The sequence below is a fragment of the Astatotilapia calliptera genome, unplaced genomic scaffold (genome assembly GCF_900246225.1).
Source record: "Astatotilapia calliptera unplaced genomic scaffold, fAstCal1.2 U_scaffold_20, whole genome shotgun sequence".
NCBI lineage: Eukaryota > Metazoa > Chordata > Actinopteri > Cichliformes > Cichlidae > Astatotilapia > Astatotilapia calliptera.
This window is the reverse complement of record NW_020535730.1, coordinates 285,016-300,545: the sequence shown is the minus strand read 5'-3', so window position 1 is coordinate 300,545 and position 15,530 is coordinate 285,016. Positions and strand designations below refer to the sequence as shown.

The 15,530-nt window shown below is 40.8% G+C and overlaps 1 protein-coding gene across 1 annotated transcript; it reads left to right on the top strand.

Annotated features, from left to right (window-relative positions):
- The first annotated feature begins 637 nt into the window (after window positions 1-637).
- Window positions 638-14,821, top strand: LOC113017803 (CMP-N-acetylneuraminate-beta-galactosamide-alpha-2,3-sialyltransferase 1-like). Its single transcript, XM_026160907.1, has 7 exons — window positions 638-697; window positions 4,514-4,802; window positions 5,016-5,212; window positions 5,397-5,564; window positions 12,819-12,864; window positions 12,974-13,093; window positions 14,566-14,821. Exons 2-7 carry the CDS (start codon window positions 4,554-4,556, stop codon window positions 14,731-14,733), a joined length of 948 nt encoding a protein of 315 aa, XP_026016692.1. The 5' UTR covers window positions 638-697; window positions 4,514-4,553; the 3' UTR covers window positions 14,734-14,821.
- The last annotated feature ends 709 nt before the right edge of the window (window positions 14,822-15,530 follow it).

The window sequence follows — 15,530 nt, the reverse complement described above, 5'->3', positions numbered from 1 at the left end:
CAGCTTCCAGCTTAAAGCAGAACAATAAGTAACCGGCACCAAAATCCTCATAAGCAGAGCTATCAGTTCCTGAGGGTGTAATATTTAAAGCCATTGTGTCTACAAATCACCACAGACCAATGTAAACAGTATCACTGTTTACAGTATCTCTGCCAAACACAAACATGTGTTTTTATCAGAGAAAAAGCTTAAGATCATTTCTAAACACTTTATGTGAGGATTGAGTGAAGAGATTTTAGGACAGAGTCAAAGTTTTAGCACTGTGCTCACAGCTGTGACCCATCCACACATTACAACTATGCACTTGTGTTGATAATATTTTTGCCCATCATTCCAAAAAAACAGACACAACAGATGCTAAAAATTGCCTGCTGCAAGCCTTAGGGAATAACATTTGTGTGATTCATTTACAAATTCTTCTCTTGAAAGGTAAACTCTTATAAATAAATTTGCCATAAGGCTGGGGGTTAAAATATACCCCCAATCATAAAATTGAGGTGAACTAAAATGCCCTTTTGTAGTCCAGCTCCTGCACATCTGTAGATAATTACAGGGCTTCACCACAAGGAGGAAGCAGTTCTGAGTATGCCAGGATACTGCAAGTCTTTACCACAAGGTAAAGTTTTTCAGACAAGAAAGAGACTGCAGACTGATCACATCTCACAACTACTCTCTCCACTTTCTTTGTATAAAACAGGTTAGTGTTTTCTGATCTCAACACATTTATAACGACACAAAACTCTTTTCTATGTTATTATAATGAAGTTTTTATTTTATCATTATTTCTATTTTATTTTTTCTTAAATGTAGCTCCTAGACACTTTTGATAGAAATTAGGACAGAAAGTCTTGAATAGATTGACAGATCTAATTTCCATATGATAGAATGATCACTCATGTGATTCACTACTTTAAATAAGGTGTCGTGTACTTTTATTTTGGGAAATGGCTCAATGTGTTTTTATTTATTTCTGTTAGTTCTTTTTACATATAAGATTAAACAGATGGTTTAAAAAAGATTACAAATTAGGTAATCCCAGTGTTAGCATTGCTGCACAGATATATTGGTTAAGCTGGGCCAGTGCAGAGTTCAGCTGCAAGTTGCAGCATTTTTCAGATGCGACAGATACTTTGAAATCAGACAGATAACATTAACCTCCTAGGACCTGGCGTCCACATATGTGGACATCAGATTTTGGGTTTTCTAGACCAAAATACTAAATTTTGCTCTAAAAGGGCCTGATATAACTTACAAGGACATTATGGTACCAGCAAGGTTCGTACGGGTGCTTGAAATCCTTGAAAATGCTTGAATTTTAATGTTGTCTTTTTAAGGTTTGAAAAGTGCTTGAATTTCAGATGTGCTGCTTGAAAGTACAACTGTATTTCCTTCACCACAAATAACTATCTGATTGAATAGTTTTCTTGTCAGATAGAGAAATAAAACGAGTCGCAAAATGTAGAGGCGGAATTTCCCCGCCTGGCTGTCTGTTTCAATATGTGACCCCGCCCCTCACTCGGACAGTTGGGGATGAGTGCGCTAACGTATCTCTAGGTCGCTGTTTTAATGAGTGTTTGATTAGTGATGGTAAATTTGATTCTTTTCTGAATCGAGTTTTAATGAGTCACTCACCAAAGTGAATAGGATTTTTGAGTCATTTGATTCACTGAGTCAGTTGACCAGAGAGTGCAAAAAATGTACATTTTCACTCAAACTTAATTTGTTTCTCTTTTCTGTAAGAAAAGAGATGTTTTACTGCTAAGATGAATGATTCTAAAAGAAAACAACTATTTTTTAGAGCAAAAACATTTCTAAAATTAATCTATGATTGAGCACAGGAGGGAGGGGGTGAGCGAGTCCTGAGTGATTCGCTTGCGATTCAGCACAGGAGGGAGGGGGTCACTGAGTGAGTGATTCGTTCGCTCTATGATTCAGCACAGGAGGGAGGGGGTCACTGAGTGAGTGATTCGTTCGCTCTATGATTCAGCACAGGAGGGAGGGGGTGAGCAAGTCCTGAGTGATTTGGTTAAACTTACGATTCAGCACAGGAAGGAGGGGGTTAGTGAGTGAGTGATTTCTTCGCTCTAGTGAAATGCGAGTGAAATTCTTGTGTGCGAGCTTCACAAGCAAAAGAGGTGTGCAAAAAATACAATAACATTAAACAAGCAAAATATAAGAATGGCTAAATCTGAGAGTAATAAATATATGTACAATATAAGAGTGTATGCATTACTGGATGTATATACTAAATGTGTTTTTCTACGCGTGTGTGTGTGTACATATTTTACAAATTAAATAGAGTAAACAATATATAAAATATACAGAGGTTGGTAGTTGGATATTGTGCAAAACAAGTGGCATTTATATACAGTGTGGAGTGCATAATGTTGAAGTTCCAGTAGTGAAGGTGAGGTGTCTATGAAGTGTTCAGCAGTCTGATGGCCTGTGGAAGAAGCCGATGGAAGAAGCTGTCTCTCAGTCTGCTGGTTTGGGACTGGATGCTGCAAAACCTTCTTCCTGACGGAAGTAGTCTGAACAGTTTATGGCTGGGGTGACTGGAGTCCTTCATGATCCTTCCCGCTTTCCTCAGGCTCCGCTTCCTGTAGATATCTTGGAGGGAGGGAAGCCCACCTCCAATTATCCGTTCAGAGCACTGCACTACTCTCTGGAGAGCTTTGCGGTTGTAAGCGGTGCTGTTGCCATACCAGGTAACAGAACCGCTCCATTGAGGATGCTCTCAATAGCACAGCGATAGATAAGGTCCTAAGGATGCGGGGGCTCATGCCAAATCTTTCCAGTCTCCTGAGAAAGAAGAGGCGCTACTGCGCCTTCTTCACTGTTTTGTTTATGTGTCCTGACCATGTAAGATCCTCAGCCAGATGTACACCAAGGAACCGAAAGCTGCTCGCTCACTCTCTCCACAGCAACGCCGTTGATGGTGATGGGGGTGTGTACTTCTCTGCACCTCCGGAAGTCCAATATCAACCCCTTTGTCTTTGCGACGTTGAACCAACACATCAAAATTCACCAGGGAGGATATGAAAAGTGGGAGATTAGCCTTCTTAGACATTCCATCAGTAATGGGGCCCATCTAAAAGCTGATGTGTACCGTAAACCTACACATACCGATCATCCACTTGAGCAAAAACTGGGTGTCATCAGGACACTACAACACAGAGCGAACACCATCCCCACAGACACAGCGACCAGGGAAGCAGAAGAACATCACAGTAAGAAGGCCCTGAGTAAATGTGGTTATCCCAGCTGGACTTTTGTCAAAGCTGGGAAGGCGCCAAAAGAAAGTTCCAGCTGATCCAGGAGAGATGGACAACCGCTGCCTAAGTGAAAACCTGTAGTGATCCTGTATGTGTCAGGAGTATTGGAGCAGTTCACACATTTTTTCTAAACATTGTGTTTGTGTGGCTTTTAAACCCCAAAACACGCTGCACCAAAAATTGGTCCACCCCAAGGATTGGGTCCCCCGACACAAACAGAGTGACATAGTGTTGGGTCTGTGCTTCCACAGGCCCTGCTAATTTAGAAATTTATTCTCGTTAACGACAAAAACAAGACAAACATCTTCAACCGGCTTTTACTTGCAAGCAAGGGAAGGTTGGTTGGAACCAAGCTCTTGGAGCTCAACGCTCCTCACCTGTCTCCAATCCAACTTCTTCAACAAGCAGTCCTCCTCGCAGCTATTTATTTCCATGACAGTTACAGTTTACGCAGGCCCCTCGTAAAACCCCCTATTGTTTTAAAAGGTGTGTGTGTGTTACAAATTTAAGAAACACAATGACAACATTTAACAATTTGACTCCAACACATAGTGTACCCTGTTAAGTGCCAGGAGGATTTCCAGGATTTATACATCGGGGAAACCAAACAACCTTTGGAGGAGGAACGCTGGTTTTAGCAGCAAGTCAAGGATGCCATTTATGTAAAAAGGGAAAGACCATCTCTGAATTGAGGAGAGGGCCTTAGGGTACATATTTTGCCATCGTACAATGCTGTGATTGCAGCCATTCCCCAACTCTCTGTGAATGGTACTCAAGGCCATTGATCAGTGGGCTTTGATCAGTGGTTGTTGATCAATGGTCATGAGAATTTGCATAATTATGATGAAGGAACTGACCTCCCAGCCCATTGTTCCTTCAGTGGCCCGGTTTCAGTCATTGTGCAAATGCACTTCTTATAAGAGTGGGGAAACTTGCAGTCAGCTGAAGACTGCAGACTCATCCAAGCCTGAAGAAGTCACTTGGATGAGTGACAAAATGTTTCTCCCACTGAAAACGCTATGTCCAGATGACCAGAATTAACTTTTGGAGATGTGGAAGTAACAATTAGTTCAAGCATGTTTGTAGACATTAGTTACATCCTATCATTTTGGATGTAACAAATTGATTTTAATATTGGTTAAGGTCTTGTTTTGGTCTTGTTTGCAGCGTGATGACGTGATTCTGTATGGTCATGTGTTATCACATTGTTAAATCCTGTGTTTTGTGTGTATCTACAGAACGGATCAGATCCTCTTTCAAGAATATCAAGGTGTGAAGATGCTTCAGAGGAAACTATTAATTTTTTTTGTCTTGCTGTGTGCCACTGCCATTGGAGTCTTTTCTAGAGCTTCATGGATTTTAGATGTGTACCAGGATTTCTTCCCCCCTCAGAATGAAAGTGTTTGTGCCTGCAACAAATGTTTAATGGACTATGACCCATGGCTTAGTGAACTTATGAAAGAATCTCCTGAGCCCTTTCTATCACCCACAAACAATATCTCAGAGGATACATTTAACTGGTGGAAGGTAAATGTTAATTTCTGTATTTTAAACGTATGTATGTAGGTGTGTATACTGTTTTACTGATTTCAAAGACAAGTCGTTATCATCTTTTTAACCAAATTTCCAGTGCTAATAGGGATGGGTTTTTTTTTTTTTATAAATATACTCTCAGAATAATCAGTTAGTAAAAAAAAGCTAGTGAACTCAACAAATTAATTAAATACTTTTTTATGTCAGCACATACAGACAGACAGACGCAGCTTCGCTTTCTACAATGAAACAGTGAACAAGGTTTTTCAGATCTTCCCAACCAAAGTCAATTTCACAAGATCCAGCCCTGACCTTTGTAGAACTTGTGCTGTGGTTGGGAATTCTGGTAATCTCAATGGATCGCGTTATGGACCACTGATAGACTTTCATGATATTGTCATAAGGTAAGAGTAGAACATACTGTTTTGAAATCTTCATGCATGTGTTATCTTTAAATATCTGTAAGCATTGCTAAAACCTTTAAACCTCAATTGAATAAGATATTTTCTTTCCCCATTATGGATGTTCATTCTACATATATCATCCAATAGATGATAATATGCACAATATATCCTCTGTGCTTTTTAGAATAAACCTTGGGCCCACAAAAGGCTTTGAAAGAGATGTTGGAAACAAAACAACATACCATGTGATGTATCCAAGGAGTTTCAAAAAATTGGACAACACCACACATCTTGTGTTTTTTCCATTCAAAATTTCCGATCTACTGTGGCTTATCCGGTCTTTTACTCAAAGGTATGTGTGTATTACAAAGGTAATATTTTTATTTGGTTCTGTATCTTGGTTATTTAACATTTATAATTTGAAAGTGTAGTCTTAATGCATAACTGCAAGACAAAACCCTTTGAATATACACTTTTGTATATTTCACATTAGATTTTGTAAAAGGAAAAAAATGAATAAAGGAAGGAGAGCCCACAAGAAATAAAAGTAATGGGAAAAAATGATCAGAATCTGAATCGCATTTATTAGCCAAGTATGCATGCACAAACACATACAAGGAATATGGTTCTGGTCGCTGGTGTCTCTCAAGCACAACCATGTAAAATAGACAATATATGAGCAACACAATGAACAATATACATAAACCACAATATAAAAACATCTAAATCCCTATATACAGAAAATACTGGATTACAGAAATGAATACCACAGAGTGTACATAAACTGCAGTTGCAATCTGGCAGTGTGAAGCAATGTGACAGTTCAACGGTTTAGGAGGGAAATAGCAAGGGAAAAGAAACTGTTCTTTTGTTGGGTGGTCCTGGTCTGCAGGCTTCTATACCATCTGCCAGAGGCAGCAGGTCAAAAGGTCTGTGTCCAGGGTGTGAGAAATCTGTGATGATTTCCTCTGCCTGGTTCTTAAGAGGTACGGGTCCTGGAGTTGACAGTTGAGAGTTCGCCTTATAATCGTAAGGTTGCCCGTTCGAGCCCCGGCTTGGACAGTCTTGGTCGTTGTGTCCTTGGGGAAGACACTTCACCCGTTGCCTACTGGTGGTGGTCAAAGGGCCCGGTGGTGCCAGTGTCTGGCAGCTTCGCCGCTGTCAGTGCGCCCCACGGTGGCTGTGGCTACAACGTAGCTTGCCATCACCAGTGTGTGAGTGTGTAGGTGAATGGGAGGATGACTGGTTGTGTAAAGCACTTTGGGGTCCTTAGGGACTAGTAAAGCGCTATACAAATACAGGCCATTTGACATTTACAGGCCATTTTCTGCTGCCCATAAAGTCCGCTGCAGTCTGCTCCTGTCCTTTTTAGTGGCTGCTCCATACCAGACTGTGATGGAGGAGCACAGGACAGACTCAATGACTGCAGTGTAGAACTGGATCAGCAGCTCCTGTGGAAGACTATACTTCTCCAGTTGTCTCTGGAAGTGCATCTTCTGCTGTGTCTTTTTGAGGATGGAGGAGATGTTAGTCTCTCACTTCAGGTCCTGGGAGACAGTAATACCCAGGAACCTGAAGATCTTCACAGTAGACACCGGGCGGTCTGATATGGTGAGATGGAGCAGTGTTGATGTTAATGTTTCCTGAAGTCCACTATTATCTCTACAGTCTTAAGCATGTTCAGCTCCAGACTGTTCGGACTGCAGAGTACCAGCGGCTCAACTTCCTGTCGATACTTACAGAAAGACATAAAAGAGAGAAATAGAAAAGTGACATGTATTGAGGTAGGTCGGAGGGGGGACAATGTAATTTCACATGAGATAAAGTGGCAGTAGTGAGCAGCAGTACAAATTTGAGCAGTACAAGACTAAAAGTGGCAATTAGTGCAATATTGTCTCATGAAGGGTTTGTTGAATGGATCCTGACCATCGTCTGTGCTTATATATAATATATTATATTGTTGCTGCAGCCGTGCGGGTAGCTGGTCTCAAAGGATCCTGTGGGCTGGTTACACATGGTCTGCTGTTGTGAGGCTGGTTGAATGTACTAGTGTTGGATGTCTCGAGACCACTTTTACGTGGTCTTGGTGTATATGTATATATGTGTTTGTGTGTGTGTGTATATATAATATATATACACACACACACAAACACATATATACATATATATATATTATATATATATTTTGTTAAGGTTCAGATATTGAGGAAGGAGAGTACAAACCATGGTCCAGAAGATCTTGGTCAAACAATGATTTTAATGAATACACACGTGTGGGAAGACACTCTGTACGCAGACAGCAATCGATCTTCGACTTGATCAAAGCATACACAGATTTTTATGGCATCAGGGTTTGATTTAACGACGCCCCTTCATGCGTCACCGACAGAATATATCCATCCATCCATCCATCCATTCGCTTCCGCTTATCCTTTTCAGGGTCGCGGGGGGCGCTGGAGCCTATCCCAGCTGTCACAGGGCGAGAGGCAGGGTACACCCTGGACAGGTCGCCAGTCTGTCGCAGGGCCAACACACAGGGACAGACAACCATTCGCACTCACATTCATTCGAACATTCACACCTATGGGCAATTTGGACAGAATATATATATATATATACGTCAAATCAACCACAATGACTTTTAACACAGTTCGAAAGAACATCATCTTCTATTTTCATGCCCGGTACTTCCTGTCTACCTTTCAGTTCTTGTCTTGAAGTGAATTGTTCCTCTTTCTTGCCGAGACAACAAGGAACGGTTCCTCGTTTACAGAGACACTTTCGCAGTTACAACCAGACATGACTAACCTCTTTCCTATAAATAAATCTAACTCATGTGTGTGTGTGGGTGTATGTCACCTCTCACTTACTGTCTTGTCCTTAAATGCTCTTTTTCAATTCACCTGTTGCACTTCTGACCTTTCACCAGAACAGAGGCTCATCCTAACTGAGACTATGTATATGTCATCTACTAAATAAATGTTTTAATCAAGAGCCTCTACTAAGAGCTTAGTAAAAGAATATAAAAGTATAACAGACAATTTGAATAACCTAGTAATTCAAATAGCCTCGTCCAACCTGCTTCTCAGAATACTTAGACTGCTTTCGCTTCTGCAAACTCTCTGCAACTCTCTGCAACTTCCTGTCAGCCTGCTGCACTTAGTCTTTCTAAAAGACACACACTGTTTAAACCTCTGAATACAATATCAATGCTGCAGATTCTATTATTAATGCAATGGTAATGATGATGATTATTTAACAATAGCAGTAAAATAATTTCCCTGCTCCACAATATATATATATATATATATATATATATATATATATATATATATATCACTGGGCTCCTCAGGCACTCTTCTTGGCTGCAGTGGTTATTATTATATTTACATGCTTCCAGCTCCCGTTTTTACTCGATGACAACTCGTACTTTTTCTCCCTCCTCGCGCTCACAGACACATAACGTATATGGCAGTCCATTCTCCCTGCAGCATGGACTACACTGCCTATGATGCTACATTCTTTAGAGCTATACCTGTAGCATTCTGCCTATTAGCTTAGCATAACAATAACAAAAAGGCGCTCTCTCACCCAGGAAACACGCAGAGAGAGCTTCACCCTGTAACCATGGCAACCGTAACGCTGCCGCCTGGAACAACAGAACGTAGCTGTCAAACAAAACCCAAACAGTCCTGACCCGCCACAACATGAAACAGGGAAGTACCGCCGTGTAGTCCATTTATTTCAACAAAGTAACTGTATTCTAAATACCACCTTTTTAAACGGTAACTGTAACGGAATACAGTTACTCATATTTTGTATTTTAAATCCGTAACGGCGGTACATGTATTCCGTTACTCCCCAACACTGTCCTTGGGCAAGATACTAACCCCAAGTTGCTCTCCGATACATCCATTGGAGTCTGAATGTATGTGTGAATGCTTAGATTGCATAGTATAGAAGGAAGTGCTTGTATGAGTGGGTGTGAATGGGAGAATGATGCATGTTGTATAGAGCGCTTTGAGTACTCCGGGAGAGTAGAAAAGTACTATATAAGAATCAGTCCCTTTACCATTTAAGAGCAGACTGCAGAAACCTCCCTGAACAGGATCCAGTATGCATCACAGTGGCAGACTTTCTTGTGGACCAAGAAAGGGTCTCAAGTATAAAGAGTTGGACACCACCAAGCCCTGACATGAATCATGCCTAGTGGTTACTGAAGCTAATTTCACTCCTCATAAACATCTGACAGCACAAATGAACCAGCTGCTACAGTAGATGCCCTGCTCTACCGCTTGAGCTACATGTACCCAGTATAGTTTCTTTCCACTCTGTTCCTGTTAGTGATAAACTACAAATTTACCCCAAATTACTAAAATATTGATATTTTAATATGAGAGTCGATTCTAGAACATAAATGAGTGGTATCAGAGGAATTGATATTTCAGTATCGATCCGCACATCACTAATCCGGGCAATCAACACCCATGCCCTGCTGGTGAAGAGAGACCCAATGGGATAATAACATGGTCAAAGGAAGATATAGAAGCCACTGATATAAAAAAAAAAAAAGGAAGCTCATCACCTTGCATATATCCAGCTCCCTGAGACTGTACGCTGTAAGCAAAAGGAAGAAAGCTGAGGACTAGTGGCTGTCAAAACCACTGTCCAGGATGAAACAACAAACATGAGAACATCAGGAAGATGGCCAAGACCAAACTTAGTTTGGTTAGTAAATACCTCAGGCAGCAGAAATCCAAAAAAGAAGAGGAGCAAGAAGAGGAAATACCATGGGACAACAGGCCCCTGCATGGTATGTAGCACCGTCAGGTAAAAGCAGTGGCTGATATCCAGAAATCCTACCAGGGGCTAGACAAAGCTGAACTGAAAGACAGCACGGAGAAATTAATAATGGCACCAGAGAAACAAGCTCTGAGCACTAGATGCCGGGGGGTGTTTACAACAACAGACAAGAGCCTAGGTGCAGGCTGTACCAAGATGCCCCTGAAAGAATCCAGCACATAACAGCAGTGTGTAAAATGCTTGCAGGCAGGGCATACATGGAACTCTATAACAAAGTGGTCAGCATAGTGTACAGAAACATCTGCGAATATGTGCCCTACGGTGGTTGAGAATGGCTGATCAAAGATCCTCTGGGATTTCCAGATACAAACAGACAAACTGGTGAATGTTAATGTTCGTTTTCTTTCTTTAAGGAAATACACAGCCATGTGATATGGTACTCATTCCACTGAGCTAAATGGGCGCCCCTGACTAGCTTTTAAAATATTTAATTCATTTTAGAAGTTTCGGCGTTGCACCTTGATGTGAACCAGCGGTCTACTTTACGAAAAGGACCCCTTAAGCGGGTAATATCCTGTAAGTGGTTTTATACCACAACAAAAAACAAGTATTATTATTATGACTATCCTCTTATGGGAAATGATGTGGCCAGTCCTGCTTTCTCCCAAGTGGAACTTCTGCACTGCATCCACGTCTGACCTCATCTTGCATTTCCTGCTCCTTTCCTGAAAAAAACACCTCCCTCCCTAACCTTGTTGTATTAATATTATCTAGCAATTCCTAGTCTGTTGTTTTCTACTTATAACCTAAGTCTGGGACATTCTGTTCAGAGTCCCTTGGCCCAGAAAAATATTACCCTGACTTATATTAGTTATGATGTATAAAAATGTTTGCAAATTCCTCTGGAGCTCAACTTGTCAGTCTCAATATTCAATTCAATTATGGGTCTGAATTGACATTTTTCAACCATTACCTCCGGTTGCAAAACAGCCCCAGAGCATAATTTTATTACCACCATGCTTGTCAGTTGGCACAGTGTTCTTAGATTTAAGTCTCACCACTGCTTTTCTAAACACATCACTTTATGGCCTAATAGCTCAATCTTTATTTTGTCTGAACATTTGTTGTTGTTGCCCAGCTGCAAATTTTAGTCAAGCATGAAAGTGTGTATTTTAAACTAAATGTGAAATTGTAGTTCACTGTAGACAATGGAGCTTTGTGTTCCAGCAGTTTCCAGTTCATGACAGGCTTGAACCTTGGTGGTTGTGGGTTTTTTTTAACTGAACATCCTAACCAATATCCTCTGACATTTTGAGTCATCATTCAGATCTTAGCAAAGTTGTGACATGTTGAGACAAAATTCCTTCCCACAGCCCCAACAGATTGAAAATTTGTTGACAGTCCTGTGCCAGGAAGCCAGCTAATTAAAATTACCTATACTACCATCAAGAAGAGTGGTGAAATATCTCATCAGATTTATATCAAGAGCTTGTTTACGGCTTCCAAAAGCATGTAATCAAGCAAATAACTGGCTATAATATAATACTAATGGGGGTATGTAAGCTTTTTTAACCCTACACAGTTGTATGAAAAAGTGTTTCCATCCTGAATTCCTATTTTTTTTACATCTTTGTCAGAAATGTTTCAGCACTGCGCTGATGCCTTTACCAAACAGTCTTAAATTTGGATAGAGATTCACAAAAACATATCTCAGGGTTAGTTTTCAAAGCGGCTTAATCCCGATGAGAAGTATTGAACTGCCATCTTAAGTAGTGTTCGTGAAATCAGATAGATCAGCGGGAGGTTTGGTAATCAGGGCAGGTGCGTGGGTCAGAGGCGGGAGCCTAAGATGAGCTCCACCCAGACAGAGGAGAGGGGGAGAGAAAGAGCGTACAACAACAATAAAACTGTCATGCACCACAGTGCGCTCACACAAATGGGATCCAAAAGGAGACTCAATAAGTCAAATGCGAGCAAGAAAACAGTTTATTGCTTTAACAAAAGGTGACCCGGAACAAAAAAAGAAACAAAACGAGGAACTGAAGAAAAAAATGGGAAGATAAACGACACAGGGAAGCCATAATCAGGACCATGAGAGGCTGCAACAGAAAGGGGAGAAAATTACTAGTGAGCTGGCAAATAGGGAGACACAACAAGACAGGGCTTTTGTAATTGGCTTACGATCAGAGCTGGACAGTGGGACTCGGAAGGGGGGGGAAGTGTGTCCGTGGGAAGCGAATCCGAGGAGGCAAGGATGAGGTCAGATGATGCACTGCTCGCAAGCAGGAGGACAGGCAGGTAGCAGGCTCAAACGCCGGATCATACCCTAGGCACATGAAGGCAGAATTAACGCAGTTCAAATGACACATATGTACAAAGCTTTTGCGGGAAGCCTAGTTACCCCTGAGGGGTGATTAACAGACTGGCGTGGAGCATCCGTCAGCGTGGGTTAAATAGTCCTCCAGGTAATTGCCCAGAATGGAAAGCAGGTGTGCAGGTGATGGCCCAGCCCGGAGGTGTGGCCACCAGGGCAGCCCACACACTCCACAGACATAGGGCCACAGACCATGACAAAAACATAATATATACACACACAGTTGTGTCATGGTCTCGGTGCCTCCCTGGCAGTGTAGAATTAGAAAACAAACAAACAAACAAACAAACAAACAAACAAACAAACAAACAAACAAACAAACAAACAAACAAACCATTACAAAAGCACAAAGGTAAACTGCACCATATTTTAAAATGCAGTTGCATTTTTGAGCTTGGACTTATTTCATGTTATTGTTATATCCAACAGGCAAAAAGAAACTGCTAAATCAGGTGTGAAAACTAACACGAATTTGGTGAGTAGAATGACTTATTCTTCAAACATCCAGAATATGATATGTCATAAGAAAGGTAATTCTATTATTTACTAAACTGTCATTGAAGTCTAATTGTAATCTTTAATAGGTGATGATCCTCAGCCCTGCTTTCATGAAATATGTCCATTATGTTTGGCTAGAAAAGCATGGGAGGTATCCATCCACTGGCTTTCTGACTTTGGTTCTCAGCTTGTACTTGTGTGATGAGGTAGGTTCAAGGAACAGATATGATAATTCATCGCTACACCATTCATTATTGGCCCATTGGTTGTACATGAGAGCATAGATATCATTTCCAGTTTAAGCATTACCACAAGGGATCTTTACCATCTGGTTATTTCTAGAGCAGAATTACCTAAATACCATTAAACTAGCTGGGACAATATCCCTTATTTAGATTTGACAATCACAGATAGACAATCTGTGATTGTATTTGGAAGGCCTCATAGGGAATTGAATTTGGAAGGCCTCATCGGGAACTGGCAGTTGCCCCTAGGCTGGATGACGCATGTACTAATGAGAAGTGAATGAATTAAAAAGGTGTGGAGGTTGGAGCATTAAAATGAGAACCAAATTTTACATTGCAGCCATTCCCCAACTGTCTGTGAATAGTACTCCTGGAGAATTGATCTATGATCATACAAATGTGTGTATTAATAATCATAAAACTGACCTCAAAGCCGATTGTTAGCGAGTGATGCTCTCTTCAGTCATTATGCAAATGTACTGTTAAGGCTTGGGAAACCTGTAGGACATTTTTACCAATGAAAATGCTATGTCCAGATGAATAGAATTAACTTACCAAGATTTCCATACACAGATGATTGAGGATACATCAAGACATAAGTTTTTGAGGCTTTTACTTTTAGAGTCCTTTCCTCCAAGGAAATTAGGGGACCAAGGGATTTGCCTCCCGGTCCTTGGTCCCCTAATAATAACTTTTTTAAGAGCAATGCAGAACACATTAGTGGGGGGATAAGCTCACTCTTTACACTGATGCATCAATCAGTTAATCGGTCAGGAACAAGTAACTATTAACCTTGATTTCTTTCCTATTTCTCTTTCTTCAGTTTATCTGTTTATTATTAATTGTATGTATTTAATATAGTTTTATACTGTTACTGTATTTGCATGTTGAAGTGTTTGTTTCTTGGCCTTTCCTATTGCCTTGATAAGGCTCTTGGTATGAGAAAATTCCAGGGGATGGTGAGGGTGCTAGTAGTAGAATTTATGATAAGTACTGACAATCCTAACTTACACAGACTGTATTTTTATTTTTTGGTTTTAATAAAATATACTTAAAAAAGAAAAAAAGAAAAATGGAATGGCAAATCACCTGCACTGCATTAAGCTAAAGCACAGGTGTCGAACTCAAGGCCTCGAGGGCCGGTGTCCTGCAGGTTTCGATGTGTCCTTAATCCAACACAGCTGATTTAAATGGCTAATTTACCTGCTTAACATGTCTTGGGGTTCTCCAGACGCCTGTTAATGAATTAATCATTTGATTAGGGTGTGTTGACCCAGGGTGATATCTAAAACCTGCAGAACACCGGCCCTCGAGGCCTGGAGTTCAACACCCCTGAGCTAAAGCATGTTAATGAAATCTGCAGTGTCTATAATCTATAATTATTTTATTTTAATTTCATTTGTGATTAATAATCCACATTTTTGTGTCTTCAGGTTAATGTGTTTGGATTTGGAGCAGACAAGAAAGGAAACTGGAATCATTACTATGAGGAAATCAAAAACAAACGTCTGAGAACTGGACACCATCCTGGAAAGCTGGAATATCAATATATCGAGAAACTTCATAAGCAACGGAAAATTCATTTTTTCAGAGGATGGTAATCTGGCTTTTGGTGTCCCTCGAGGGCATTAAGATAAGCAGCCCCCAGAACTGTAGAATTAAAATACTTAAGAATAGTAGATCTAAAAAAGTGTAGTTTTGTTCATTAGTTGCATGTTGGGTATCAGAGATTACTTATTTTTGGAAGTGTTTACATACAATAAAGTCCTTTCAGTATACCACCATACAAAAGATCTTGTCCATTTTGTTCATAAAACAGTTTTACTCCCCTTCGGCAACTTATTCTTCATCATACTTTGTCCAGTATATCCACTATCTGTCCTCTGCACATGTTGAAACCATTTCAGTCTTGTCTCTCTAGCTACCCTATCTGAGCTGTTCCACTGATATATTAATCACACACACACACACACACACACACACACACACACACACACACACACACACACACACACACACACACACACACACACACACAGTATCTCTTACATCTCTTGGTGAGATGTAAAATGATTCAAATCATTGTAGCTTCTGATGACAAGCAAGATGACCTGTCATGGTCCTGCCACATCAACTCCCTGGTTAAGAAAGCCCGTCAGCGTCTCTTCTTCCTCAGAAGACTTAGAGACTTCCATCTGCCACTGAAGGTGCTCAAGAACTTCTACTCCTGCACCATCGAGAGCGTCCTGACGGCAAACATCTGCACCTGGTTTGGGAACAGCACCAAGCAGGACAGACGAGATCTGCAAAGAGTGGTGCGCTCAGCCAAACGCATCATTCAATCAGAGCTCCCTGACCTGCTGTCCATCTACACCAAGCGGTGCAAGTCCAAAGCTAG

Coding starts and splice junctions, on each gene's coding strand:
- LOC113017803 (XM_026160907.1), top strand. CDS start 4,554: ATGCTTCAGAGGAAACTATTAATTTTTTTTGTCTTGCTGTGTGCCACT. Junction 5,213..5,396: donor TTTCATGATATTGTCATAAG/GTAAGAGTAGAA, acceptor TGTGCTTTTTAG/AATAAACCTTGGGCCCACAA. Junction 13,094..14,565: donor GCTTGTACTTGTGTGATGAG/GTAGGTTCAAGG, acceptor TTGTGTCTTCAG/GTTAATGTGTTTGGATTTGG.